This window comes from Lutzomyia longipalpis, chromosome 2 (genome assembly GCF_024334085.1).
Source record: "Lutzomyia longipalpis isolate SR_M1_2022 chromosome 2, ASM2433408v1".
NCBI lineage: Eukaryota > Metazoa > Arthropoda > Insecta > Diptera > Psychodidae > Lutzomyia > Lutzomyia longipalpis.
Window position 1 is genome coordinate 16,876,385 of NC_074708.1, and position 26,636 is coordinate 16,903,020.

General features: G+C 38.2%; 6 protein-coding genes across 8 annotated transcripts; 3 read left to right on the top strand and 3 right to left on the bottom strand.

The window, feature by feature from the left end:
• The first annotated feature begins 88 nt into the window (after positions 1-88).
• Positions 89-1,187, top strand: LOC129791009 (vesicle transport through interaction with t-SNAREs homolog 1A). Its single transcript, XM_055828893.1, has 4 exons — positions 89-422; positions 486-544; positions 611-961; positions 1,032-1,187. The coding sequence occupies exons 1-4, from the start codon at positions 329-331 to the stop codon at positions 1,182-1,184; spliced, it is 657 nt and encodes a 218-aa protein (XP_055684868.1). The 5' UTR covers positions 89-328; the 3' UTR covers positions 1,185-1,187.
• A 64-nt stretch (positions 1,188-1,251) lies between these two features.
• On the bottom strand, positions 1,252-4,580 carry LOC129791008 (mitochondrial amidoxime reducing component 2-like). The gene is made up of 4 exons (XM_055828891.1): positions 4,390-4,580; positions 2,380-2,500; positions 1,623-2,303; positions 1,252-1,558 (listed from the first exon to the last, which is right to left on the bottom strand). Exons 1-4 carry the CDS (start codon positions 4,394-4,396, stop codon positions 1,375-1,377), a joined length of 993 nt encoding a protein of 330 aa, XP_055684866.1. The 5' UTR covers positions 4,397-4,580; the 3' UTR covers positions 1,252-1,374.
• Positions 4,581-4,666: 86 nt separating this feature from the next.
• LOC129791007 (mitochondrial amidoxime-reducing component 1-like) lies at positions 4,667-6,502 on the bottom strand. Its single transcript, XM_055828890.1, has 4 exons — positions 6,300-6,502; positions 5,840-5,957; positions 5,071-5,745; positions 4,667-4,992 (listed from the first exon to the last, which is right to left on the bottom strand). The coding sequence occupies exons 1-4, from the start codon at positions 6,304-6,306 to the stop codon at positions 4,791-4,793; spliced, it is 1,002 nt and encodes a 333-aa protein (XP_055684865.1). The 5' UTR covers positions 6,307-6,502; the 3' UTR covers positions 4,667-4,790.
• Positions 6,503-7,912: 1,410 nt separating this feature from the next.
• Positions 7,913-17,279, top strand: LOC129791013 (transmembrane protein 94). 2 transcript variants are annotated; one of them, XM_055828895.1, is made up of 12 exons: positions 7,913-8,203; positions 8,276-8,490; positions 8,718-9,124; positions 9,566-9,780; positions 9,845-10,323; positions 10,403-10,562; positions 11,114-11,210; positions 12,129-13,970; positions 14,040-14,163; positions 14,231-14,324; positions 14,391-14,546; positions 16,978-17,279. In XM_055828895.1, the coding sequence occupies exons 1-12, from the start codon at positions 8,085-8,087 to the stop codon at positions 17,048-17,050; spliced, it is 3,981 nt and encodes a 1,326-aa protein (XP_055684870.1). In that variant the 5' UTR covers positions 7,913-8,084; the 3' UTR covers positions 17,051-17,279. The 2 variants fall into 2 exon arrangements, with proteins under 2 accessions (XP_055684870.1, XP_055684871.1); XM_055828896.1 differs by having other exon boundaries at positions 10,403-10,520.
• Positions 17,280-17,381: 102 nt separating this feature from the next.
• On the top strand, positions 17,382-22,187 carry LOC129791014 (SH2 domain-containing protein 3C). Of its 2 annotated transcripts, XM_055828898.1 has the most exons (4): positions 17,382-18,136; positions 19,473-21,249; positions 21,325-21,532; positions 21,605-22,187. In XM_055828898.1, exons 1-4 carry the CDS (start codon positions 18,134-18,136, stop codon positions 21,744-21,746), a joined length of 2,130 nt encoding a protein of 709 aa, XP_055684873.1. In that variant the 5' UTR covers positions 17,382-18,133; the 3' UTR covers positions 21,747-22,187. The 2 variants fall into 2 exon arrangements, with proteins under 2 accessions (XP_055684873.1, XP_055684872.1); XM_055828897.1 differs by lacking the exon at positions 17,382-18,136 and having other exon boundaries at positions 19,271-21,249.
• Positions 22,129-25,939, bottom strand: LOC129791015 (transcription initiation factor IIB). Its single transcript, XM_055828900.1, has 3 exons — positions 25,745-25,939; positions 25,251-25,525; positions 22,129-25,178 (listed from the first exon to the last, which is right to left on the bottom strand). The coding sequence occupies exons 1-3, from the start codon at positions 25,759-25,761 to the stop codon at positions 24,520-24,522; spliced, it is 951 nt and encodes a 316-aa protein (XP_055684875.1). The 5' UTR covers positions 25,762-25,939; the 3' UTR covers positions 22,129-24,519.
• Between the last annotated feature and the right edge of the window lie 697 nt (positions 25,940-26,636).

Sequence of the window (26,636 nt, forward strand, 5' to 3'; positions counted from 1 at the left end):
CATCATCACTTTGACAGGCTTTGTACCCCACATACCCGCTGACTTTGATTTGTTTCAAACCCATTTTAGCACATTTGAGTGGTTTCAATGTTGCGCTGCTGTACGAGAGAGACACGAATAGTGAGGTGTGAGTGAGAGAATCGAGTTGAGATGGCGTTAAAAGTATACCTCCGTCTCATTCTCTCCTTAATCAACAGCGCCAAAAACTTGCAGCGGAAATTGTGGAAACTTGAATCAAAACATCATTTTATGACTTTTCAGGTCATTCCGTTTTCTTCTGGAAAATTGTGATTTTCCCAGGGAAATCTTGTGAAAACCATCTGGGACGATGACTCTTCTCGTTGAGGACTATGAGCAGCAGTATTCGGCGTTAATTGCAAAGATAACAGCTCAAATCTCGCATCTCAACATTGCTCCCAAAAGTAAGTAAAGATAACAAAACTTTCCTCGCATTTCCTCATTTTCCTTGTACTTCCTGCCCACAGGTAGCCGCAATGAACTGATCCAGACCATTACAACAAATTGCGAGGAAGCCAGAGAATTGGTAAGTTTCAGTTATGGATGATTTTCTTTATTCGTAGAATTTATTGAAGGATTTTTGGGGTTACAGCTGGAACAGATAAGCCTGGAAATCAGGGATGCACCACCGGAGCAAAGATCTGGATTATCCAACAGAGTCAGTTGCTACGAAGTGGAGCTCAAGAGGCTACAGCAGGAGTTCACAAAATGCAAAAATAGCTCAGCTGGAGCATCAAATTTCGAGTCTGATGATGATTTCGATGAGATTGGCTTTCAAGATGATGCAAAGAGGCGTCTTTTGGACAATTCTGAGAGGCTGGAAAGGACTGGGAAGCACCTAGAGGAGGGCTACCGAATTGTACTTGAGACTGAAGCTCTGGGCACCAATATCCTGCAGGATTTGTCCACTCAGAGAGAGACTATTCAGAGATCCCGTTCCAGGGTAAGCTAATTTGTAATTTCTTCTGGACAATTTATCTTAAAAATCTAATGAAACTTTTCTGCAATAAAAGGTCCAACAAATGGACGTGGAGCTGGGAAAGTCATCGCGTATCCTCAACTTCATGATGATGCGTTCGCTAAAGGAAAAAATAATCCTGGCAGGAGTTGGTGCTGTTTTCGTTATAGCTGTTACTCTAAGTATTTATTATTCTGTAAGAAAGTAATTCCATTCCCCTTAAAAAAAAGTCTTTTGGATTTCTTTTGATTAATGGAAATGGAAAGTCTGCAAAATATTTTTACGCGAATTTATTTGTGCCGCATTTCTCTAGAAGAATCTATAAAAGCGCCTGTAATGTATCAAAAAGGGAATTTTCCAGGAATGTTGTACATATGAAAATTTCAAGGCTACACAATTTATTCTCCCACATAGACTGCATCTCCCAATGCAATCTTCCCTGGGACGCGTACTCCGAGATGAATGCCCAAAATCGGAGAATCTCCTGCATCGGGAACCATTCGATAGGATTTAAGGGTTTTCAGTGGCTGAAAATCGGGATTTCTCTGCGCTGTTTCCGGATTGATGTTGGTGAAAATGCATCTGGAAAAGGAAGAGAAAAATATGAAAAAAAACACAGAGCTTTAGGAGGAATAAGGAATGGTACCTTCCACAGAGTTTCACATTCCTGAAGATGACATTTCCAACTTTCACCCATTTCCAGTGATCCTCCTCAAAGGGTGTCGTGGGACCCTTGACGAGGAAATTGGGCCTGAACTGGAGAGGCGTTACAGCATCCTTGAGACGCGTATTCAGCTCCGCAACTGATGCCTCGTTCATCATCATAAAACTCGTGGCATCGTGGAGGGCGCCTGAGTCGATTTTTGTAAGATCTGGGAAGCCCTTGTTCTTTTCGCGAACGTCGCGTGTGGGGAGTGCATTGGGATAGAAGACCAGACGCATTCCAATGTCCTCACTAACGAGGAATCGCGAAATCCATCTGGCCACCTCCTCACCACACTCCACAGCATCGACTGCTTGACCCCAAACTACCGCCCGAATTGGCTTCTGATCGTACAATCGCTTCACATCTACCTCAATATCCAACATTCCTGGTGCTGACAGAATCATCTTGTCCCCATCGAATCGTGGCTGAATCTGCACACACTTCGGGTGACTCCTGCCTGTGATGAATTGCCCCTCAGGGGTGATGATCATGAAGACACGATCCCGCAGGTGGCCATCCTGTGGACCGAGGATGGTGCAATCAACCTCATTTGCACGAATTGGTCCACATGACTTTATTGGGTAGATCATTAAGTCCGAAAGTTCTCCAACACGTCGCCATCTGCAAAGGAATCCCAAAGATCAAACCTCTGGCTTTCGCTTAAGCTTAAAAAAATCCAAAAAGTGCCGTGAAATACTTTTTCGGAGGTGAATTTTCCAATTTCTTCTTGTACAAGTATCCCGCTGTAACAGCTGCCACAACTCCTACCCCAACAGCAACACCCAGAGTCACCTTGGAGTTGTCGGTACAGAAGAATTCTGTGCAAAAGAATGCCAGAGACATTTTTATCAAATTTGTTTAATTTTTTTTATTTCAGAAGTCCCCCAAAACTGCCTTAAAATAAAATATTTGAAGAATTTGTGGAAAAGTTGAAGAAAAATCCGAGAAAGCGTAACGAAAATGTGCAGTTTCATTTAGTCTTTCTTACTATCGCAATTAAAATTGTATTTGCTCTCAATTAAATACTTTCCGGAGGTTCTCCAGAGAGAATGCAGTACTATAATTAAATAATAACAGGGGAGAATTGTTACCTGGAATCATTTCTTCAATTAAATTCTTATTTGATTTTGTAAAGAAAATGCAATAAAAAGCACGAAATCAAATTAGTTAAAATTTATGTAAATTAATATTGAAATTGAAAAATTAATTAAATAGAACAATTTTGTTGATTTGTGCATAAATTTTTGTTTTTACTGTTAAAATATCAATTTATTCATTTAATTAAACCTTTTTGCAAATTTATGCTGGCTACACTTCTATATTAAATGAGTTCTCATTCTCCTTTAAAAAAAATCAATTTGCAAACTTTTTAGTCAGGAGGAAATTAGATCGCTGGCGAGTAATTTAACCGTAGAAATTAAAATGAATTGTTTTTTGCGCTCATAAAATCATGTTCAATTATTTTTTTTATCAGTCTCTGTAAAATTTATCGACGCACCCGAAGATTATGAACCATACTCCTGTGTTAACCCTTCCGCGTCCACGTGAAAAATTAGCTCTTTTTATCAGGATATTTATTGTCTAGAAGCTTTCAGAGGACTTTTCTCAGTCAGAACGTCGTCTTTCGCCTCTTTTGGGTCAATTTAATGCATTTGTAACTTGAAAAATCAATTAAATTCATAAATAATTGGAAAAAAATAAAATGTTTCACGTTTGGGTCAGCGTATGACCCAAAAAACGCGAAAGGGTTAAAAGATAAATAATAATGATTTTCCGGGTTTTTCGTCGGTAAAGTGGGGTTTCTCACCCAGAAAAACTCACGTTTTCCAGAGCTTTCGGCTCCGTTCGGAGCCTTCCTCAGTGGCTACAGAGAGAAGGAATTTATTTACAAATTGAGGAAAAAATTTTCATTGCATTTTGAATTTTTTTTTTGAGATTCTTTTAATCTTGAGTAAATTAGTCAAAATTAAATTTATAAATTGATAAATTATGTAAAGGATATTAAGGACGTGGATACGTGCTGTTGACCTATGTGACCTTTTCGACCTACCTCACTAAATATATTTTTTTTCTAACTCGAATTGATTCTCTTTAGAAGAAATCTTGGAAGAAATTTAATATTGCGAGAAGTGAGATGTGAGAGCAACAAAGAAGAATCTTGTTATCAATTTGTATTAAAATCTAAGCTAATATTAGTGCCATTTTAATTAATTTTCTTTGTACGTGGTTGGAGTTTCTCGCAGTTTTTCTTGAAATCTATACCGTCTTGTCGTCTATGAGAGCGCACATATTGTGTATGTCTGGGACAAATACTTCCAAAACATCAAACCAAGGTCGACCGGCAAGTAACTATGATATACGATGATTATGCCATGGAAGAACAATTTAATGCTCGTTCCGAGTGGCTTCTCAACCCGACGAATCGATTGGGGAGGCACTCAGATAAGCCCTCAATTGGCGATTATTTAATAATTTCTGCGAGACATCTTCGCAACGTAGTCGCATAATAATTTTTTTTTCAATTTATTTTTACAACACAAGATGATAAGGCACTCTCACGCAGAAAGACATTTCTGATATAAATTAACACACCACACAAAAAAGTCTCGAGTGTGTCACAGAATTTCACAATTTTCAGGCACTGCTGGTTGTTCAGGCAGTTCTGGGACGAACTTAGAGGTCACACAGGTACCTTGGGGGCACTTACTAGACATCCTGGAGTGTCTGAAGATGAAGGATTGCAACACAGACTAATGCAGTCACAAAATGTTGATGGAATAGAGAAGAAGAAAAAAACTGAAAGGCTCAAGTCCGCAGTCGCAGTGAAATGCTCTCAGAATGAAATTCACGAATGAACTGAAGAGGAGGCGCAAAACATTTCCCACTTCTCACACTCGCACAGTATCTCTCTAGTATTGCCGCGTCCATTGATTCCAACACGCATTGGAATCGTGGTCAGGGAAAAATACATCACACCGTGGGCATAGAAAAATGAACATCAGACAATTTTATTTTGAAGACCTGAGAGCGAAAGTTTTGAGCACAAGAAAAAAATATATATACAACTACTTTCTAAATTTAAAAGACAAAAAAGTGGCTATGATTGGGCTATGATGATGATGATGGTGTAACACCCACGTAGACAGGATCTCCCAAGTTTACGGATCCTGACGTATGGACGCCCAAATGAATTCCCATAATTGGTGCATCAATGTCCTCACTGACCATTCGGTAGCTCTTGAGAGTCTTCAAAGGTTCCCCAGCTGGATTCCTTTCGCCAGTGTCTGGATTGATGTTTGTGAAGATGCATCTAGAAAACAAGAGGAAAGATATTTTTTTAAAGGTCCCTCAGAAATTAATTTGAGCACTAAATGCAATATTTTCTCACCTGCCACAGAGCTTAACATTCTTGAAGATCACATTGCCAATTTTGACCCAATTCCATTCATCCTCTTCGTACTCCTTCCGTCCCGAAACCAGGAAGTTTGGCCTCAATTGGGCAACGCTAACAGGTTCCTGTAGTCTCTTATTGAGATCATCCACAGATGCCTGATTCATGAGCATAAAACTCGTGATATCATGCAGAGCTCCAGCATGTGTTTCCAAATCTTTGTTATTTTTCCGGATACTCCATGCATTGCGCGTGGGAAACGTATCGGGGTAGTAGACAAGACGCACCCCCGTGTCACGATCAAGGAGGTATTTGGACAACCACTTAGCCACAGCATCACCACAGTCAATTGTGGAGACCTCCTCACCCCATACGGAGGCAATCACACGAGCTTTCTTCTTCAGCAATTCCGTATCGACGAACATTTCGGGCTGATCCGGTGCAATGAGGTACATCTTTGAAAATATAATTCGTGGCTGGATTTGCACGCATTTCGGATGGCTCCGGGCTGTTATGAATTGCCCCTCAACCGTCACGAGCATGAAGACACGATCTCTGAGATATCCTTCCCCAAGACCCAGGATGTTGCACTGAAGCTCACTCGCTGGGATCCCAGCGCAGGATTTTATTGGGTAGATCATGAGTGATGTGAGATCTCCAACACGAATCCATCTTTGAACAAAAAAAAATATTTTTTATGATTTTTTTAAATAATTTTTAAAACTTTTTTTTCAACATTTTTCAAGACCCTTGAACTTGTACTCACTTTTTGGGTGGCTCTGTGAGGAGTTTCTTCCGGTAGAAGTAGCCAAAAGTTGCTGCCACAACACCAAGCCCCAGTGCTACACTCACACTCACTCTCGCATGGACTGAGCTAAAAAGATCTTGATGGGAAAAGCGAAAAAAGTGTGTGAGTTGCCGAGAAGATTTTGCTTAGCAAAGCTCAAAATGCTTGATTAATTGAATGTGAGCGCCATATCAACAAAGATAATTTTTTTTTCTTCCTAAGTAGGTACTAAAAGTAGCAAAAATCTCGTGAAATTTATTTACAAAATCAATTTAATTCAAATGATCTTGAAGGATATTTTTTAAATTAGTTCTTTTAGCTTAGCTCCTACCCTCCGAACTATTAATAAATCATCATTTGTATGTGATTTGCAAATACTACAAATTGATCAATAAGAAGAAAATACAAACACTTTGAGTTATTTTTAAACAAAACTCACCAAGCATTTTTGCAATGTTATTTTGCCAATTTTCTCAGAGATTTTTCGTATTTTCGGATGATTTTTCACTTGAATGATTTTTTTGGGAATTTTCTGGAGCACGTCCACTCACGCCACAATCGTAACATCCACTGGATGCCTGCGGACCGCTAAGACCAAAGCAAAAAATGGCTATAAAGAGTGCTTTTATTGGAGACAACAAACAAAACCAGTAGCACCTATATATTTATTATCAAACCGTAATCTGCGACTTTGGAATAATCTTTGTGGCATTATCTCTATCGTCTGTGGGAATAAATAATCCCCCATGGGAGTGGTTGCGCTGATTTTGTGGTAGTTTGAGTTTATAAACTTTGTGAGAATTTTCATAAAATCAACGAGCTGTTAAATGATAAGAATTTTAATTTAATTATTCTACAATTTTTAAACTGAATACAAAGTTCTAAATTTAATTGGGAAAAATATTTTAATGCTATATAAGAGGTATAATATTAACATAAACTATATTAAATAGAGAAAATTAAGAAAATTCCAAAAAATGGGATGATTTATTTTGATTTTCTTATCACACAACGATTACATTTCGAATTCAAAAGATACGATGTGAATTTTACTGAAATAAATGGTGAAAATAGCATTAGGATTATAAATTTCATTGAAATTTTACATGAAATTTTTGAAATGTAAAAAGGGTTAAATTTTAGTAAAAAAAAATTAATTAAATCGATTAATTGGGTTATCGGGATATTCATATATGAAAGAATTTCTTATTCATTAGGAATAACTCACTCAATGAGGAATTTACAATTTTTATATAAATGATCATCCCATCCCCGATCATGAAATCAGGATATTGCACAAGATACTTTTTTGCTTTATCCAAAAAAAGGACAAAAGGACAAAAGGACAAAAAATTGATGGAATTATTTTTAGGACAAAATATCTGGCAATATAATGCTATCCCTACCAGATCTATGCATTTTTAAATCATGTCCTTGCAATTTAATTACATACCCTACCCATTTTGCTAACCTCTCCTTGATGTCCTTCAATTTTATGAGCCACGACAGCGCGGAATGATCCATTTCAACTAATAAAAGTTAAACCTTCCACGTAATCACAGAATTAATCAAAAGAAAAAAAATGGCAGATTCTTTTTCCATGGTGGAATAATTATGTTGGCTCGGTTTGTCTTAAGTGCAAAGTTTTTGTCTCGCCCACCCTGGTAATATATTTTTATTCGCTAACAATTTCATTAGTTTTGTTGGAAGCTTCACTAATATTTTTTGTATTCCCCTCAATTTCTGTACCAAGAGGAATTATCATCTCTTGGTTAAATTCTTCTCGCTTATTTAACGTAATGAGCGAGAAAAGTCAAAACAAGAAAAAGTTTAAGAATCTTTTAGTAAAGGATCTCTGTTCTTCAACGATCTTCAGATCAACGACAATGTAGCTATTATTTTATCTCTCTTAAGGTACATTCAAAAATTTTCTCAAATTTTCTTTTGATTATTTTTTTTTTCATAAATTTCACTTCAGTCCAAAGTCTAATGAAATTCTTTCTCACCATAGATTTCATGAAAAGTGTGATCCCTAATTTTTGCAATTCACCACTCGGCACACAAAATTTAGCATTTTTTTGCTTGAAAATTGTGTGTTTGGAGGTAGTGCAATTTCTTTAAATTTTCACGTACTTAGAGGACAGAAAAGTGTTCAAAAACCCGCCAAAGATCTCCCGCGAGAGATGTAGAGTCTGACTAGTGTAGAAAATTGGAAAATACTAAAATGGATTTGGAGAATAATAACAAAATTCACGGACTTTCCACCGCAGAGGCACTGTCGCGCCTTCGGGATGAAATTGCCAACATCCTGTTGGTATATCAGAGGAGATTTGACACAGAAAGGTAAACTCGTACTCATGGAAAGGACAAAGGATTGCCCATGGAGGAATATCTCATTTCTTTTACCCTTTGCAGATGGACTGAGAAACTTCGTGCCACATTTAGTGCAGGACCTCTGCACTCATTTGCCATTTTTACATCCTTCCTGGCAATTGTCCTCCTTCTGATCTCACAGAACTTCTTGGCTGCCATTATCGTTCTTGCGCTTCTCATCCTTAACATTTGGCTCGTGATTAGGGAAAATAATCTCAAAAGATCGGAAATTCACAGGAAGATTGAGGATGTTTTAGGTAAAAAAAAATAATTCTTTCTTTTAGGATTTTAATCTTTATTCATTTGATCATAAAATTATTCTTTGGAGATTTTTTAATCAAAAACTAAAGAAATACTTTTAATATCCTCCAAATGTTGATGAATTAAAAAAAAATTAAAGGACTTTGAATGAAAATTTATGTCCTTATCAAAATTTCTTTAATTTTCATTCTAATAATCATTTTAATTTTTTTTCTCCCTTCAGACGTGATCAGGTTGGCAATTTCAGGCTGCCACAAATGGACTGCCTCAAACTATCCTCATCTCTGCTCTCCACTATCGCCGTGCGTGACACTCCAGTGTACCGTTCGTGATAGAAAAATAATTAATCTTCCATGGGCCCTCCTTGTTCGTGGGGATCACATTGTAATTCGTCCTGGCCAGGTGGCTCCGGGAAATTGCCGGGAAGTCAATGGAGAACGTTGCTTTGCAACCGGTGAAACGTACACGCAAACAGAAGGCGCGGATCCCCCTGTTGTTCCCACCCAGCGATCTCCACTGCCCGATCTCACGTGCATCCTCGAGGGGACACCCTTTCTGGATAATCTGAAAACCACCCTGGAAAAGTTCCTCAATCGCCCAGAGACAATTTTCAACCAACAAAGGCATTTGGTGAGTGTTTCGTTGGCAAATTTTATTACTAAAGAGAGAGAGAGCAATTAAGCAGTGTCAGGGGATTTTTGCGCCTAAAAAGGTTGAATATGCGAGGGGGCTATTGATTTTCGCATTAAAACATGGGCCAGTGAGTTGATTACATCAGGATTTCCCTCTAAATATATATGGCTGTTCAATGACCTTCTGATGGGCTTTACTAAATCCACCAACAGTATGGCAATGAACTCTCGAGGACTTCCTGCATTTGATGAAAATTAATTTATCTCCCTAAAAAGGATGAATTGGATGGTGTGAGGAATAATTACAGAGTGTGCTGATTGAATTGTTAGAATTTTCTTTTAAGGAAAATTCTCTCAAAGTTACTTTTTAACTTGTTAGAAGCACCTTTATGGTAATTAAAGACAATTAAATTGCTCACCTTTGTTGCATTAATTTCAGCTCGTGACTGTTTTCATCCAACTATGGGGCTTCTTGGGCGTAATCCTCATAACGTGGATCTTTGCCGTCCTCAACTACAATGGGCATCTTTTTGCTGATTCTGAACTCACGTGGATTGATGCATTTATGGAGAATGCCGTATGTGCCGTGATTCCCACACTTCCCCTAATTTTTCCCGCCATGTGGCTCCTTCTCAATCTCTGGGGTGTGGCGAAGTAAGAACAAAAAAAATCCCAAAAAACGAATATTTTAAATAATAAAAATAAATTTTGATTGCAGGTTGGAAACCCTTCTGTCCATTCCGCGTCCGTTTCAGGAGAAATCCAGCCCGAGTGAATTTCACGCGGATCTGGATAATTCTCCAGTCGTCGATTGGAGCAATCTCGTACTACCGTGGAGGATAAAAGTTGGCAATTGGATTAACTTGATCCAGGGAGATGCCTCTGTTCTGGGTCGAAGTTCAAATGTAGTCCAAATTTTGGGCACAATGACAGCTCTGTGCTGTGTGGATAAGAAGGGAATCCTTTCATGGCCTAATCCTACAGCTGAGAAGGTGTTCTTCTTGAGGGATCCGCGAGACAAGACGAGCGCTCACTCAAGTTCAACAAGCTTCGAATCACAACAAAACGGACAGAGGCCTCAGAAGGATAAAAGTGTTGCTGAAGTTTTGGATCTCACGCATGATCAGCATAGTCCGTTTAAATTGGAATTCGACAGTCAGAATTGGAAGAATCACTTGGACTCTCTCAAACCACTAGGTCTGATGATTTCTTTCATATATTTTTTTTCTTCAAGCATAAGAAGAGTTTTGTTCAATAAGAAGTTTATTTTTTGTAGGACTCGCAATCCTCGTAAATACCTGCTGCCCTCTGACTCAGGCATACTACGCCCAATTCTGTGGGCACGTCACGGCTGTGGCGCTCTTTGACAAAGATTTGGTGCCAGTCACCAATCGGTATGAGATTGTTGAGTCGAGTTTGAATAGTTTTATGCATGGGTATGTATTAGGCATACCAGAATGTGTGCCGCATAAATCACTCATTTAAAGCCCACCCTCCCCACAACTCAAACACCCACAGTTAGGAGAAACAAGATGTTGTTGATGGACTAAAGGAAAGAATATTCTCTTTCTCTCTATATGTGTTTATATCGTCTTTATAAAGCTTTTTTTCGCAAATCTTACGCTTTCTCTTTGACAAAAAAAATCCACTAACATTTATTTTTCATTTTGTATAAAAAATCCATTTCAAAATTCAAGAAATCACTAAAAAATAAATAAAAATTGATCAATTGGTTTATTCGGAAGACAACTAACTGTATTCTTTAGTGGATTTCTGCTCTTATTTTTTTACTCTTTGAATCACCTCACTAGCAGTTTGTCTTTTGGACCACATTTTGTGTGTTTGTCATCTTTCTGAAAGCATATTCCTCAAGTATTCTCTTACTTAATTTATCTCCCTTACATTCCCACACCTGTAATATAAAGTCCTGCACAAGAACAAGCAGAATTTTCAAGACATTTTGTATAATAATTCTTTAATTAAACAGTCGCTGCCTCTGTGGACTTGCAACTAAGATTGGCTTCAAGAAAAGGGCAAGAGATGTCTTCACAATGGAAGGGAAAATTGCCAGCTATCGCCATTTGGTTAGTATTATTCATTTATTTTTTAAAGGAGTCTATTCAATTCTTTAAATAATTTTTAACCTCTGAGATGCGGAGCGGGGTCGTTGAACGACCCCAGCCCTATATTTCGTGCTATAACTTAATAAATATAAAAGTTAGCGTTCCCATCTTTTGGAAATAAGTTCCTTGGTTATCTGAGGAGGTTGTGTAAAAATTTCAGCGCAATCCGTCCACCACAAGAAAAGTTATTAAGGAAAATGTAGAAGAAGGGAATTCAAAAATTGGTGTAACGGCCATGCTGCGGAAAATTTCTCAGAATGAAGTTAGTCAAATCATGAATCATATGGTTGAAGGGGGTTGAAGAGTTGTGTTTACTTTCTCACTTTACCATCTCAGTGTCAGAATTATCACGAATAAGTAACATAAACAACATAAAACATAATTAGAAGCATATAAGTGAGCAAAACAATAAAGAATATTCGAGAAATATTGCCATTTATCACGGTGCGGGAAGTGAGGGGAATGCGAGGAAGTAGTGGAAAAAATAGTGGTTGCGGTAAACTTCGTGGCAAATTTCTCACGAAGAAATTGTGAAAAATGAGTGAAAAATGTTTTTCCCTAATATTTTCTTCTGCGTGTTTCCGGGTGGCGAATTTGTGGTGCAGGGGGCAAGAGGACTATATAAGGAATCTATAGGCACTAACCCGACAACTCCAGGTTGTATAGTTTGGGAGAAAATTGGCCTTCTTTTTGGGGTCGCTCAACGACCCCACCTTCGCATTCTAAGGGTGTGCCAAGGCCTCCGCATCTCAGAGGTTAATTGAAAGAAACAATCGAGTATTTAACAGCGAAAAATCCACAAAGCTTTGCCCAAAAAATACAAATAGTGACGTCATCATTGGGATTTTTTGTGGTATAAATTTGAATTCTTTTCCCCAGGAACCGGATGTAGTACGGCGTGACACGAGATTCACACGCTCCATGGAACTTGCATCGAAAGTAAAAGTCCCCTTTCCGCATTCTCTTTCCGTTGTGATGCGCCAACATCGCGATCAGTCGTTGCAGCTGCTGACACAGGGTACTGCGGACATCATCCTCGATTGCTGCGACGACTACTGGGATGGGAAGGATTTGAGACCGCTGGGAGAGCAGGAACGCAAGAGAGCACAAGACTTCTATCAACGAAACGCCCTGACGGCATACTGCACGGCATTTTCCTATCGCCCCCTGAGGAGAGGCATCAAAGGGCCCCTCGCTGGAACATCCACCGATGTGGCGTACATGGAACTCCCACCTGAATCCATCTACAAAATGTCCCACATTGATCCATCCAAGTGTGAGCATATAGACACAGCGGAGGAGAGACAAAAGAAGGGTGCCGTGAATGTGGATTCCGTAAACTACACGGACACCAAGGCGGAGAAGGTGAATGATGTTGAGGGATGTTTCGAGATGGAGTGCCATCAGATTTTCATTGGAATGGTAACAATGCAATATCAAGCTCAAATGGACATTGTTCATTTGATTGAGAGGCTCGATCGGGCTTGCATTCGGTTTGTGCACTTCTCCAAGGAGAATGAATTACGTTCTCGTGTTTTCTCCGAGAAGATGGGCCTGGAATCAGGATGGAATTGTCACATATCATTGCTTAGTGGAGTCCAAAGTGAGGAGCAGCAACACGACGAAGTCCCACCGGCGATGCCAGATGAAGATGCTGAGAATGAGGAGAGTCAACTATTGCCTGAAAATCGTCGTGATCTCACTTCATCGGCATCGGGATCAATGTCCAATGTAGATTCACTCGAGGGTGCTTGTGGGGTGGATCGAGCAGCACTTGATGATTCAATTAAGCTCGATGTGGTGGATGAGACGGATCGACATCCATCGAATGATTCTACACTGGCATGCGATAACCCAGGGACATCGGGTACATCAGGGAATGCTGGGAATGCTCCAACCAAGTCCCTTAGTTGCCTAACAGACTCCACTGAGCACAGTGATCCTGTCCTCTGGAACGCGAACAAGGCAAAACTCCCGCGAGGAATTGAGAACATTCGTCCGCATCTCGAGAAGGTGGACAATGTCCCACTACTGGTGTCGCTGTTCACTGATTGCTCAGCCGATGCAACACGGGAAATGTTGGGGATAATGCAATCCTACGGAGAGATTGTTGTGTGCCTGGGATCATCGGCAAATGCAACAAATTGCGAGATTTTCCTCCAGGCGGACTGCAGTATTGGCGTCGAGCCATTCTATCCGCAAGTTTGTCAAGACATCCCAGCGTACATTGAGTCAAATTTAACCAGCCAAAGTACAGGCAGCTATAGGAGTCGCCTTGCCAAGTGGTTACCACCGCGGCAGTACAACAAGAATGCCGTGATCTCCCCCGTGTACCTGAGTCGCCTTCTCAACTCCCTCTCGTGCTCGATCGCGATCTCACGCGACGATCCACTGTCGATTGTTGCCCTGATCGAGCTTTCGCGTCGCGTCACGACGGGAGTGTGGAATTGTCTGCAATTCCTCATGTGTTGCCTCTGTTCCTTGGCCGTCGTGAACACCCTGAGTGCATTCGTCGGTCTCCATCCCATCTTCCCACCGCTTACCCTCATCTACCTCATGGTCGTCGTGATTCCATTGATTTCACTCACACTCACACGCGTACCCAATGATCAGGATACAATGCAACGGGCAACATGGCGAAAATCCAAAATGGACAAAAATCTCTGTCTCTTTGTCTTCTGGTGCTACTGCTGCAAATTCATCCCATCTATTGTTGTAACGGTGAGGAATATTTCCCATTTCCCCACTTTCAAGAAATTAAAATAAATTCTTCATTCAATTTCTTCGCAGTTTGCCTTCACGTGTGTCTTCCTGGGACATCCTGTTGCTCTCCTTGCGCATCACGGTGACAGTTCGAATGATGATCTCAAGTTGGTGAGGTACTTCACTCTCTACGGCATCATTATTCATTTTGGTAAAAATTTAAATTCTTTTCTTAATTATTTCTCAGTATTTTATCATAAACTTCTGGCCTCTTTCAGTTGTTATTTCTTCGAGTTTCGTCCATCGTAGTCATCTGCTTTGGCAGCGGAATCCCTTCTCAAACTCCATGTGGGTCATATGCACGACGATGATGTAAGAAAATCTCATTTTCGAATCATTTCTCGCCTTTAAAACATTCACAAATATTCCCTTTTGTAGGTTGACTTTCCACACAATCCTCCTTCTCGTTCAAGTTCTCCTCGACGATGACTTTGGGACCATTTTGGCGGTTAAATGGCCCGGCGTTGTCTTCCTCCTGCTATCGAGTTTTGTGGTGCTGTCAATTGTTGAGCTCATCAAACGGGAGGAAATCAAGTGAGTAGTAAAATATTCCTTTTTGCCTCTTCTTCACACATCATCACATGAGGGGAAAGGGGTTTTTCAATGAGAGCGTGTTGATGAGGGAAACTTCTCTAATTTGTCCCTCAATGCAATAATGGGGGAGAGAGACAAATTAAATTTTCAAACACTTCAAGTGGGTGATAAATCGAATGGAGAATGCTGATCATTCATTATCCATTCACCTCATCCATGAAATAGTTCTTGAACAAAGATGCGGAGACATGAGGAGGAGATGACAGACATATGTGGAAGAGATGAGCATAAGAACAAAATTTAATTGCGAGAAATCCTTCAAAATGGGAGTATTGTAATTGGGGAACTTTAACGGGTTTTATTGAAACCGGGAAATTTATGATCTTCAATCTATTGAAGAATTGAATCATTTTATTTTAATAAGACAATTACCGTCAAATGGAGACGTTTGTTTTTCTGCGGGGTTAGAATCTTTATTCTATTCAATGGAATTTTATAAATTTGAATTAAAACTGACGAAAGTTTGCATAGAGTAAAGAGAATGTGTTGGATGATGTCTTTGTGGAATTTTTATTAGTTACGGATAGTATTTGATAGAATTTCAAATAAAATCCTCAATTTCTTTACAAATTTTTGGCACAATTAGAGATTTTCTAGTGCTTTAGACCAAAGTCAGGAATTTTCTGGAGAAACTTTAATTATTCCATCGAAATATGCATTAAAAAGACAAAAACCACAATTTTGACGTCATTTTATGCATTTTTGAGCAAATCTTTGTCGGTTATTCACAGCTTATCTCAAGAAAGTGTCCATAACAATCAAAGATTACGCGACTGATTATTCCCATTTTCCCTCAAACTAGGGTTTCCCCATAAAAGAACAAGTAAACTCCTCTGATTTGATTTATCAGAAATCAATGATCCGTCTAATTGAGCAATTTCTGACAATTTTTATCGCAAAATTGATCTTTGGTGAATTAACGCATCATTTTCTGAATATTGATTTGATAATAAAAGATTATTTTGACAAATATTGACGTAAAATTAGCAGCTGTTAGAGAAATTTTCAAGAAATTATTATCTTTTATTGGTTAACTATTGATTTTATGCATAAATCTGCTAATTTCCTTCAGTAATTAACAATATGCTAATTATTTTCGAGCTTCCTTTAGACTATAAAGTTTTTCTTTAATTTTATATAAAGGCATTTTTGGTTTTTTTTTTGACGATTTTTGCACTAAAAACGAATCTTTTTTTTTGAAAATTGAGCAATTTATGTATTTGGCTTAAATCTAAACTTTTAATCCATTCACCAGATTTACTAGTAAAAATTTAAATATTTGTTTTCAAAAAAATTATCAAAAATAAAATATAGGAGTAGATTCTGATAAAAATCTTTTTACTTCTAAGAAGAAGTAAAAGATTTGCTTATTGTAGAAAATTACAGATTGCAATAAAGAATAGATTCAAAAAAACTTTTAAATAAAAGTTTTTTGTAACATTATGACAGATGGTGTTTTTAAATAGTTCTGTTGTCGATCTATAAAAGAAAAATTAAGAAAACCGTCAGAAAGACATTTAAAGAGCTCTGGAAAAGTAATTTTTCACCAAAAACTTCTTTAAAAAACAAATAAAATGTAAAAATCTTATAAAATTTTTCTCAAAATACCAAAAATCTTATAACTGATGAAATGTAAGGAAAAAAAAAGAAAAGATTTGTATCAGAATCTACCCCGTAGGTCCTAATTACATCTTTCTGGTCTTTGAGGTACTCAGTAATAACAAATTAAAAAAATCTTTAAAAAAAACTTTAAAGAAAACCCTCAAAAATCCTTTTACGTCCTTGACTTAAATAAATCTTCAAATCATTGCACGTGAAGAATGTGGCATAATGGGATACGATAAATAAATTATTCAGATCCCCTTTTATTCGGAATCCTTTCACACAAATGTCCCCACTTATAGGATTTGAAGTATTTCATTGTAAAGCAAAGGACTCCCCCCCCATATACGCAGAATTGAGCCCCAACGGCCATTCCTTGTCGTTGTCTCAGCTGCGCAACCCGGCTCAATTGTTCAATTTGGTGAATATGGGTTCAAGTACCTCGAGAAAGGCACAATACACAAACGCGACGACCTCACCATGTGCTCCATGGGAAGGAGGCTGCAATGAAGTGGCGCGAGAGTGAGAGCAGCGATGCAAGAAATTTCAATGCGAGAGTCTCCCTTCGTTTGAAGAGCTATTTCATGGTGAAGATCTGCCTGGGCTCTATACACAAAAGTATTTCTCATTGATTAATTGGACGCTCACTGGGGAGGAGATATCTCTTCTTCTTTTTTTTGTTATTTATTAGAGAAGAATTTCTCTGTGGTGAAAGATACAATTTTTTTGGACTAAAAGAATATTTTTTTCTGTGTGTGTCTTGTTATAGGGCCAACAATCGATATCAAAGGAGAGCCAGATTGGATTTTGGTACAAAGTTGGGGATGAATTCGCCCTTTTAAATTTCACTTTCTTGACTTCTTTATTTGCTTTTACAACAAACAAAAAATATTTAATTTTTTTGAAGAAAGTGATTTTATTTTTAATTTTGGAAACTTTTTAACACGAAAATTTTTGTAGCGCGTGTTTTAAAAGTGTTGTGAAGATGAAAGGAAAAAAAAAAGAAAATTGTATACAAAATATATTTTGTCCCACTATAACGTGGAAATAAAGGGCGTGTGAAGTAGAATATTTCGGGGGTGTTTTTTTGCAGAAGCAGGAGGACTATTGGAAAGGAACACATGAGAGAAAGGAGGTGAAATTTTTGGAGAGTGCGCACGAATCTCCTTGCGGATCAATAGGGAAAACCCAGAGAAAGGGCAGTTTTTCACATTTTCTAACTTTTCTATCCTTTTTTCCGGGATGTTCCATCGAGTTTTTGCAGCATTTTTGTGCACAAAATAGTTCGTAAGTTCCTCGCAAATGACCTCAGTGTGGAATTTTGTGTGAAAGTTTGCAGAATACATCGGTTTTTGTGCTCATTAAGATTTCTTATCAACCCAAAACCCAAAGGCAAGAAGGCCTCTGGCTGCGAGAGTGGTTCTCCTGTTCTTCTTTTTTTTTTACTCGCATTCAGCTTGCACACCTCCGGGGAATTCCAGAGGGTGACGTGTGGAATATCTTTTTCCCCTTTCACAAACCCCATACGTTCTCATTGTGCTGCAACCAACAAAAGCCGTGTGTTTGGAATTGGAATTGCGGAAAGTGAAGACTCCGTCTTTATGGGATTAATTTCATTTTCTCCTTACGCCAAACAGGACGAAGAGGACGAGTACAAAAAGACGTAAAACATCGCAGACTTTGCTTCAAAAGATTTTCATTGTGTGTGATTTTTTTTTAATCAATTTTGTGAATTTAAAGGATGTTTTGAAGCCATTTTTAAGGGCGTTATACCCACAAGTAAAAAAAAAAAGTATTTTCTTTAAAAAAAAATGAAGTGCTGACAAAATTTTGCATTTGTGAAAAATTTACCAACAAAAAACAGAAGACAGGATAGGAAGCCAAAGAAAGGAATATTTGGGGGATTTGGATAAGCTACGGGAAACATGGTGAGTTTATATTGATTTTGTCAGGCCCATAAATTGCCTTCTAAAATGTGGGCAGTGTTGTAATCGGTTAAATAATATTCGCTTGAAATCGGCAAATCAATAAAAGGTCGTAAATAAATGATCTAAAGTCCCTTCGCCGTTCCATTTTATATTCTGCACATTATTGAATTTATTTTTTATTCAAGAGGGGTATTTTTTTTTATCAAAAGTTATGTGGCATCAGCAGAATGTTGAGAATTTACAAAAAAAACCAAGAAAAAAACCTTCTTTCTACAAATAAAAATTAAGAGTTGTGTATAAATTAACAACAAGATTTGGATGAGAAATTTAATTGCTTTATTATGAAAAGCGGTAAATTGTGTAATTAAGTGAAAAGAGAGTGTTATAATAAATATGTAATTACTATACAGTAGTTAGGGGTGATTATTGAACAAATCATATGTGATGAAAAAAAAAGAAATTTTTTCTCTGAAGATCTATTCATCACCTTATTTAACAGAGGTGTAGCCAGGGGGGAGGGTATTTGGATGCCCTAACATCCCCTAAAAGATCAGGAAGTTACAGTTTTTTCGTAGAAGTTAAAAGAAATCTTAAAACGTTAGAAAAAGTCAGAAACAGCGAAAAGAAACATTAGAAAAGAAACGCCAGACGTTAATAAATAAATGTCAAAAATAGTTTTAAAAAACCTCCAAACGTTAAAAACATGTCAAACGTTAGAGAAAGAGTCACAGACGTTATAACGAACGTCAAAGGTTTGAAAATGGCACCCGCTTTATCAATAAAAGTTATTAAATAAAAGGTTAGAAAAATTCAAAAAAATCGCAAAATTCAAAACGAGGGCTGCATTGTAAAACCGGCTTATTCGGTATGTGCTCCGAACCGACTTAACCGATTTTACAATGCAGCCCTCGAAAAAAGGAATGTCATACGTAAAATTATATGTTAAACGTTATGTTAGACGTTTAAACGAACCCAAAATACGAGAAAAGAAACGTCAAAAGACGTCAACGTCAGGAAAGAAGTGTCAGGCAGCAAAATGAATGTCAAATGTTAGAAATAAACGTCAAATACAATAAACTAACATCAAATGTTAGAAGAGAAATATCCATACGTTTGTCAAATAGTTTTTTATCCATTTGCAACGTCTTTAGAATTAAAAATCAAATAGATTTCTGGCTACGCCCCTGTAATTTAAATACGTTTAATAAAGTTAGATTTTTCTATTCTAAAACTCACCCCAACTTACGGTATACATTCTTTAATTTCCGTATTTAATTAGAGAGACATGGGGGTAATTTTTAATTGTTTTCGCCTCTCCTTTATAACTTCCAAAAAGGACAAAGAAGCCGAAAATGCTCAGCTGAAGAAGGCTCTCGAGTGGGAATTGTCCCTGGATTCGCGTGATTTGCGTTCACATGCATGGTATCATGGCCCCATTCCACGGCAACGTGCCGAGGAGATTGTTAAGAGGGACGGTGACTTCCTCATACGCGATTGTGCATCACAGCCGGGAAATTTTGTCCTGACATGCAGGACAAAGTCTGGGATTCTGCACTTTGTCATCAACAAGGTGACCATCCAGAAGGACACTGTGTACGAGAGGGTGCAGTATCAGTTTGAGGATGATGCCTACGATACCGTTGCTGACCTCATTACCTTCTACGTGGGCTCTGGGAAGGCTGTTTCAGCTGCTTCTGGGGCACGTATCCAATTTCCATGCAATCGTCTCTACCCACTGTCTTTCTATGTGGCCAAATACACGCAACCCATCGTCACGGGGACTCCCACTGGTACACCACAACCCCCACCTACTCCGGGGTGTCGATACAATCCGTACAATCAGCAAATTGGGAACCACAGGAGCCCCGTTTCGTCACCACCACGGACAAAGAGGGATGTTCCACCGAGATTGCCGAGCAAGAAGCAAAGATCACAGAGTTTGACTCCAATCCAACCGAGTGCGGGGCAGAAGCAGGAGAAGTACAGCAGCGCCGATGGGATTATCAATGGATCGGGATCTAGTGAGGACAGCGGCAGCTCCATTATGACACGTTCTGTCGAGGAGAAACCTCCGGGAACATTTCCACGCAACATCTCATCCACATTCCCACGTACAACGAGCTGCGATAAATCCCTGTCGCCTTGTATGGAGCAGAAGGTGTCACCGGATGAGAAGGAAAACACCGCACCGAGTCCACCACCGAAACCCGCTCGTGGACTCAAGGAAGCCCCTCCTGAACCCCAGCGTCCCCTCTATCGTCACCCATCATACCATGCAAGTGGCTCAGATTCCGGGAATGGTTCCGGTGATTCAGCTCAAAGCTCCGTGGCTGGAGAGGATCTCATACAGCATCGTGGTGTGGTGATACGGAATCCGAGATTTATTCCCAATTCAGCTTCATCGGTGACGCTGAAATGCTACGTTGAGATGGATCCTATTGCTGCTGAAGAAGCTCTCCTTGCTATGGATATTCCACGCGTGGATCCTGTTTCGCGATTCGATGTGGAGGCTTTTGAGACTCTCCTCCTGCCTGCAGTGGACAACAAACCTTTGGATTCGGGAGCTTTGGACACATTCAAGATGATGCTAGCGGAGAATGGGCCTACAATCCTTGCCAATCATCTCACACGCGTTGACATTAAGCTTATCCTGGGAGAGGAACATCTAGGACGGCGGGGGCTTGAATGTTTAGGCCTGGAAATGATTACTCTGCCACAGGGGAGACAATTTCGACAGGATCTCATCGAGAGAACCGAATGCCTTCGACTTCTCGTGGCTGTGACCATTCTCACGTGCCCCACGGATGAGGAACGCACGGAAATTCTCAATAAATGGATTCTCGTGGCGTTAGACACAAAAACCGCCATGGGGAACCTCTTTGGGTTCTGCGGCATCATGCTGGGACTCTGCATGCCGCAAATTCAACGAATGGAACCCATTTGGCATTCCCTCAGGCAGCACTACACTGAGAGTGCTTTCACGTTTGAAGCAAAGCTCAGGCCTACGCTCAAGAGCATGAATGACTGCTCAAATCCACAAGCACCCAACACATGCCTACCCCATATGCTGCCGTATGTTCTTCTGAAAGATCGCCGAGTTGATGAAGTTCTTGGTTAGTCTTTAATCTTTTTTTTTTGCTTCTTTTTTTTCTTAAGCTTAAGTCTCTCTCTCTCTCTGCATTTTTAAGGCCAAAATCCGACGTCTTCCCCGCTAATTAGCGCCTGCATTGCTCCCTGGGAGAGCTCAGCCAGTGACTTTGGGTTGTCAATCTTCAGTTCACACCTCGATGCTGGACGCAATTTTGCCACGAATCTTCCAACGTATCGCCGGAATGCGCAGATGATTCTTCAAGATTCCAGCATTCGCTTAGATGAGCTCCTCGAGGATGCTTTTAGGTTTGTTTGTTTTCTCTTTTAGAATTTTACTTAAATTGTTTTTTTTTAATTAAACCCTTTTTTCTTCAATAGAACTGAATTCCACATGAAGTTCCTTTGGGGCAGCAAGGGAGCCCTAACCCCTGCAAAGGATCGCCATGCAAAGCTTGAGCAGATTTTGACGCTTATGTCGGAAAAATACTGCAGCACGCGCCAGCTAAATGATCCCATTTAAAGTGGCTTTATGGGCTGAATTTAACTTTTAGCCCCTCGAGTTTTAAATAAGCCCCATCTACCGTTTAATCAAATCTAGTCAGTCTGAAGTGAGTATAAAAGTCAAAAAAGCACAGAAAAAATGAATTTTTTTCTCCTAAAAATGAAATGATATTCACACGACAAATAATAAATTATTGAAAAAAAAAATTTTTATAAAAAGAAAAAATAAATCACGTTGTATGTATGAAAAGTAATTTAGAAGGAGAAAATGGGGAATTTTGCAATTTCATATTAATCTATTATAAAAATTATATAAAAAAAATATCGATGAAAAAAAAAGAATTTAGATGAGTATTTAGAATATTTATAAATTTTACTAAATAGCTAAAAGACAAAGATCATTTCTTGTATATTCCATTTTGTTTATTCAGTGATTATATCCTCATTTTGAACAATGTCACAGATTTTTTTTTCTTTCCTTTAGAATATTATATAGATAATATATATTTATTAAACTTTATCCTTAGTCCTATATAGAAAGAAAAAAAAAGTTCATCAGAGTGTCTCAACTCTGAATGGTGAGTGGGAGAATGCTTTAGTATGTAGAAAGGGAGAGGAGGTTGTTTTTTCTTATCAATATATAAAAAAACGAACATTCCCTCTCACTCACATCAGAGCTTTTTTCATGATGTCTGTATAAAATTAAAATAAACAAAAAAACACTCTCAGAGAAAAAAAAGTGGAAAAATAGAGCTTCTAATTTTTGCTCACAGAAGAAAAAATCACTTATTAAAATATCTATATAATAATGTAATCCTAAACACCGAAATTTTGCATTTTTGTTTTTTTTTTTATCCAAGAGAAATTCATGATTTTTTTCTTCTTCACTTTTTTTAATTTTAAACCTACAACACGAACGTATACGATTAATTTTGCTCTGAATTTATTATCCTTCTTAAATAAGAAGGAAAAAGAAAAAAAAAGAAAAGGATTTAACAAGACTTAAGGCCTCATTTACACACACACGCGCACAATTTTTATCATTTTTTTAAACTTTTTTTTTTAAGAAAAAAAAACAGGAAATTTTTAGATGTATAAAAAAGGATGTCTCTCATATCTTCTAATCACTGAATAGCATTTATATCGTCGGATTGCGATTTGGAATCCAATGAAGGAGTATCAAAAGAAAATTTAAATAAAGAAAATAAGAAGGTTTTGAAGTAACTTTTGAGGCCAAAGAAATAATACAAAAAAAAAACACGAGAGAATAAAAAAAAGAATATAATTAATTCCCATTTATAGACGAAAGAATAAATAAAATTCTTTAAGACAATATCAATTTGCTTTCACTTGTTTTTCCCCCTCGACTGAAGGTTGTACACACACTGTGGCCTCAAAATAAACCACAAAACATTGTTGAATTGTTTTATCAAGCAGTTTTTTTTGTGTTTTATTTTATTTAAAAACAAGGAATTGTTTTTTTTTTAATTCTATTTTTCATATTTTCTTTGAATTTTTTTTTCTTCTTGTATAAATAGGGGAATTCATTGAAATTTTGCGTAATGTATAAATCTCAAGTAAAAATAGAAATATTTCTGTCAGTACAAATTATTCATTTGGCCAGTAAATAATTCAGCTTGCCAAACAAATAATTTGTATTCAATTGAATATTATTTATTTCATTTAAATAAAACATTAAACAACTTTACTAAAGTCTGGTACACAGTATTTTGCAATATTTTAATTTGAATTTTAATAAAAGAGTTGCAAAATAATGTGGAAGAGTTGTTAAAAATCAACGTAAAGCTCTTATTGTTGAAAAATAATTAATTTCTTAATTAATTTTAAATGATTTTTACACATTTTCCTTTCTGAATAGAAGTTTTCTTGATGTTGCACAACAAGTTTAAGTTGAATTACTTTGAAAATTTCCAGAAGTTCTTTTTGAGATATCTTCTGTTATTAAGATCTTTTTTTTAATATTTCTTCAACTTAAGAAAATCAATAAAATAATTATCTGTAATGTATGAGTGAGTGTTAAGTAGTCATAAAACTTAAAATTTTAATCCTTTTGAAATTCAACCGAATCCAATCAAATACTGTGACAAAGAACATCCTTAGAAGCTAATTTTTAAGTAGATTTCTTTTATTTTTAAAGTTTTTTTTTATTCTTCTTTTTCACCACATTAGGAAAAGTTTATGGAAACTTTTGGATTATTTTCTTACCAATTCTATGTAGGATTTGATCCTAATAGCAAAACTCAATCTAACTTTTCTATTTTTAGTTTTCGTTGTTTGAACATTTCCAGTGAATTCCTTTAACCGGATTTTCCTTCATAAAATGACGAATTAAGTTATTCCAAAAAGGACTTTCTGACTTTTGTCCTAAATTTCCATATAAGTTCGCAATTCTAGGCTTTTTAAAATTCAATAAATCCAAGGCTAAAAGTAAATTAAAGTGTTTTTTTTTCGTTATTCAAATTCCTGCCCTTTACGAGACTTTACAAAAGCTTTGCGTGAATACCCCTAAGTAGCCCTCCAATAAAAAGAATTGCAGAGAAAAACTGCATCAAAACATAAATTCAATCAATTAGAGCACATTCAATCGAATCGTTCCACATAAATGCTATCAGAAGTTGCAAAAAAATAACATTTATCGCGAATTTTATCAAAAAAAGGGGAGGAAATTTTTTTTTCTGAGGGAATAGAGTAGACGATTCTGGCGGATATTGCAATTTGTAAATAAATTGTACAAGAACTTGCCGGGATGCGTATCGCTCCGCGCCTTCTCTCTACATCTGCGGCAATTGGTCGATGGGTGTTGTGAAGCGGAAATCCTCAGGGAATAGCTTCACGGCATGTGGGTACATGAGCTTATAGGATTGTCTGATGGTGACATCAGCCACACCAGCAATATCTCCAATTTCCTTTTGGCTCTTCTTGTGCTCAGACGCCTGTGATGCCATATAGATGGCCGCCGCTGCCACGGAGATGGGCGATCTTCCGGGTACAATGTCCATTTCGACGGCTTTTCGGGCAATATGCGTCGCGGCGCGCTGTACCATATTAGGCAGATCGAGATTCGAGCAGAAGCGCGACATGAAATCAGCTGTGGTTATGAGATCCACAGACGTTGCCAAGGCTTTCAGTGTGAGCTTAAAGCATCTGCCAATCTCCTTCTTGCTGATCTTACTCACGGCACAAATCTCCTTGAATGTACGCGGAACACCCTCCTGTCGGCACGCAATGTACAGGCATGCTGACGCTTTGGCGTCATTTGAGCGTCCCTTGAGGTTCTTCCCGTCGTGTACCTGCTTGAATAGATTATTAGCCCGGTCGACAATTGTTTTGGGCAGATTTATTCGATCAGCCATTGTGGAGATCTCCTTGAAGGCAGCAATCAAGGCACGATCTGAGCTACTCATTGTGCGACGATTTTGATATTTTGAGGCTGAAAAAAAAACAAACGAATCCATTTTTTAAATTTTTTGTTCCTGAGATTCAATTTCTTGTTGAAACTTACCACCAAATGCATCAAATGAGGCCGGACCTGTTCCGGGTCCAATCATCGTTGACAGGTCTCCACCACTTAGCAGTGGATTCTCCGGACCTCCCACTCGACTGGGATCAACTCCTGACTTTTCATTACTGAATGTACGCCACTCAGAACCCACATCGATCACTCTGTCACCAACAACAAGCCCGCATTCCGAGCAAATCATATCACCAGCACGGTAGTCCTCAATGAGTGGCGCCTCCGGATGTTCCGGACACACCACCTTGTTGGAGATGTCACACCTGTTTGAATAAAAACCAACAAAATCAATATTCGTACACGCATGACGTGGTCCGAGGAGGTCACTGGAATGTTCCAGCTGATGAAAAAGTCTCAATTTTTAATGCACTCCGTGAGGAATTGCCAATAAAAATTCTCCACCATTTAATGGCGCTGCCAATGGGGCACCTTTTCCTTTTTCTTCTACTCTCCCTCCGTGTTGCAGTGAAAAATTAACTTACCTCGATGTACTCGCCATTGTGGGGGTACTCTTTTGCCCTTAGAGTACGTTTTGGGGTTTCAATACCAATTATTTCTCCTCAAAATAAAGCAAAACTTTTCTATTGCATTATTTTTTTCCACAATATAAAAAACTTTCCAAACACAACGTCACTCTGACGTCTACTCAATCGCCATCTAGCGGTAATAGAAATTGTATAAAACAGTAGTAGACAAATGGCGGCGATGGGCCTTGACGGGCCACGAGATTTGTCAAAAAATGTAAACAATCATTTTACCGCGTAATTTGCCGATCTTGCCGATCTGCCGCACTTTTTTTCATCACTTGCTTTTGTTTTTCCTAAAATGAAAAATCCTTCGTTCAAAACATAGTTTGCCGCCTTCGTTCACTGGATTTTAATTGCAATTTATCCTTCTGTATTGCTATGTGGTAGGTGACCGATCCCATTGAAATTTTCTAAAAATAATCAAATTCTTTCGGTCAAATGAGATTTAATAGACTCCTTGGTAATCCCTGGAATCACAGCAATGCTCGAGTTAGTCTTCCCCAGAGTTTGCTAGCCCCCATCTTTGACACACTTGAATTTTCTGCCAGATTTCACCTCAATATACATCAAATGTTGCCACACTTGGATTGACCTCAGAAGGAAAAATCACAGCCCGTCAGTGAAATTTACTACTATAGTATGTACATTCCCTTTTCTCTTTAATCTGTACCATGTAGCTATATATTATATTTTATCGTTATATTTTACTGCATTTACATGATATGAATGAACTTGTTAATGAAAGCGAGGGCATGAATGCTAGGTGTCAAGATACAGGGATTCAGGATTTCAGAGAGAATGATGATACGAGTTCAAGTGAGTGTGGAACAGAGTGGGATTTGATGAG

Bases quoted from the DNA above. Each gene is read 5' to 3' on its own strand.
- LOC129791013 (XM_055828895.1), top strand. From the start codon at position 8,085: ATGGATTTGGAGAATAATAACAAAATTCACGGACTTTCCACCGCAGAG. The intron at 9,781-9,844 runs GTAAGAACAAAA...TTTTGATTGCAG, and splicing joins AATCTCTGGGGTGTGGCGAA to GTTGGAAACCCTTCTGTCCA. The intron at 14,547-16,977 runs GTGAGTAGTAAA...GTCTTGTTATAG, and splicing joins ATCAAACGGGAGGAAATCAA to GGCCAACAATCGATATCAAA.
- LOC129791007 (XM_055828890.1), bottom strand. The intron at 5,746-5,839 runs GTGAGTACAAGT...TTTTGTTCAAAG, and splicing joins CTCACAGAGCCACCCAAAAA to ATGGATTCGTGTTGGAGATC. The intron at 4,993-5,070 runs GTGAGAAAATAT...CTTGTTTTCTAG, and splicing joins AATGTTAAGCTCTGTGGCAG to ATGCATCTTCACAAACATCA.
- LOC129791015 (XM_055828900.1), bottom strand. The intron at 25,179-25,250 runs GTAAGTTTCAAC...TTTTTTTTTCAG, and splicing joins CTCATTTGATGCATTTGGTG to CCTCAAAATATCAAAATCGT.
- LOC129791008 (XM_055828891.1), bottom strand. The intron at 2,304-2,379 runs GTATTTCACGGC...ATTCCTTTGCAG, and splicing joins GAAAATTCACCTCCGAAAAA to ATGGCGACGTGTTGGAGAAC. The intron at 1,559-1,622 runs GTACCATTCCTT...TTCCTTTTCCAG, and splicing joins AATGTGAAACTCTGTGGAAG to ATGCATTTTCACCAACATCA.
- LOC129791009 (XM_055828893.1), top strand. From the start codon at position 329: ATGACTCTTCTCGTTGAGGACTATGAGCAGCAGTATTCGGCGTTAATT. The intron at 423-485 runs GTAAGTAAAGAT...TCCTGCCCACAG, and splicing joins TCTCAACATTGCTCCCAAAA to GTAGCCGCAATGAACTGATC. The intron at 545-610 runs GTAAGTTTCAGT...TTGGGGTTACAG, and splicing joins GCGAGGAAGCCAGAGAATTG to CTGGAACAGATAAGCCTGGA.
- LOC129791014 (XM_055828897.1), top strand. From the start codon at position 19,422: ATGGGGGTAATTTTTAATTGTTTTCGCCTCTCCTTTATAACTTCCAAA. The intron at 21,250-21,324 runs GTTAGTCTTTAA...TGCATTTTTAAG, and splicing joins CCGAGTTGATGAAGTTCTTG to GCCAAAATCCGACGTCTTCC. The intron at 21,533-21,604 runs GTTTGTTTGTTT...TTTCTTCAATAG, and splicing joins CTCCTCGAGGATGCTTTTAG to AACTGAATTCCACATGAAGT.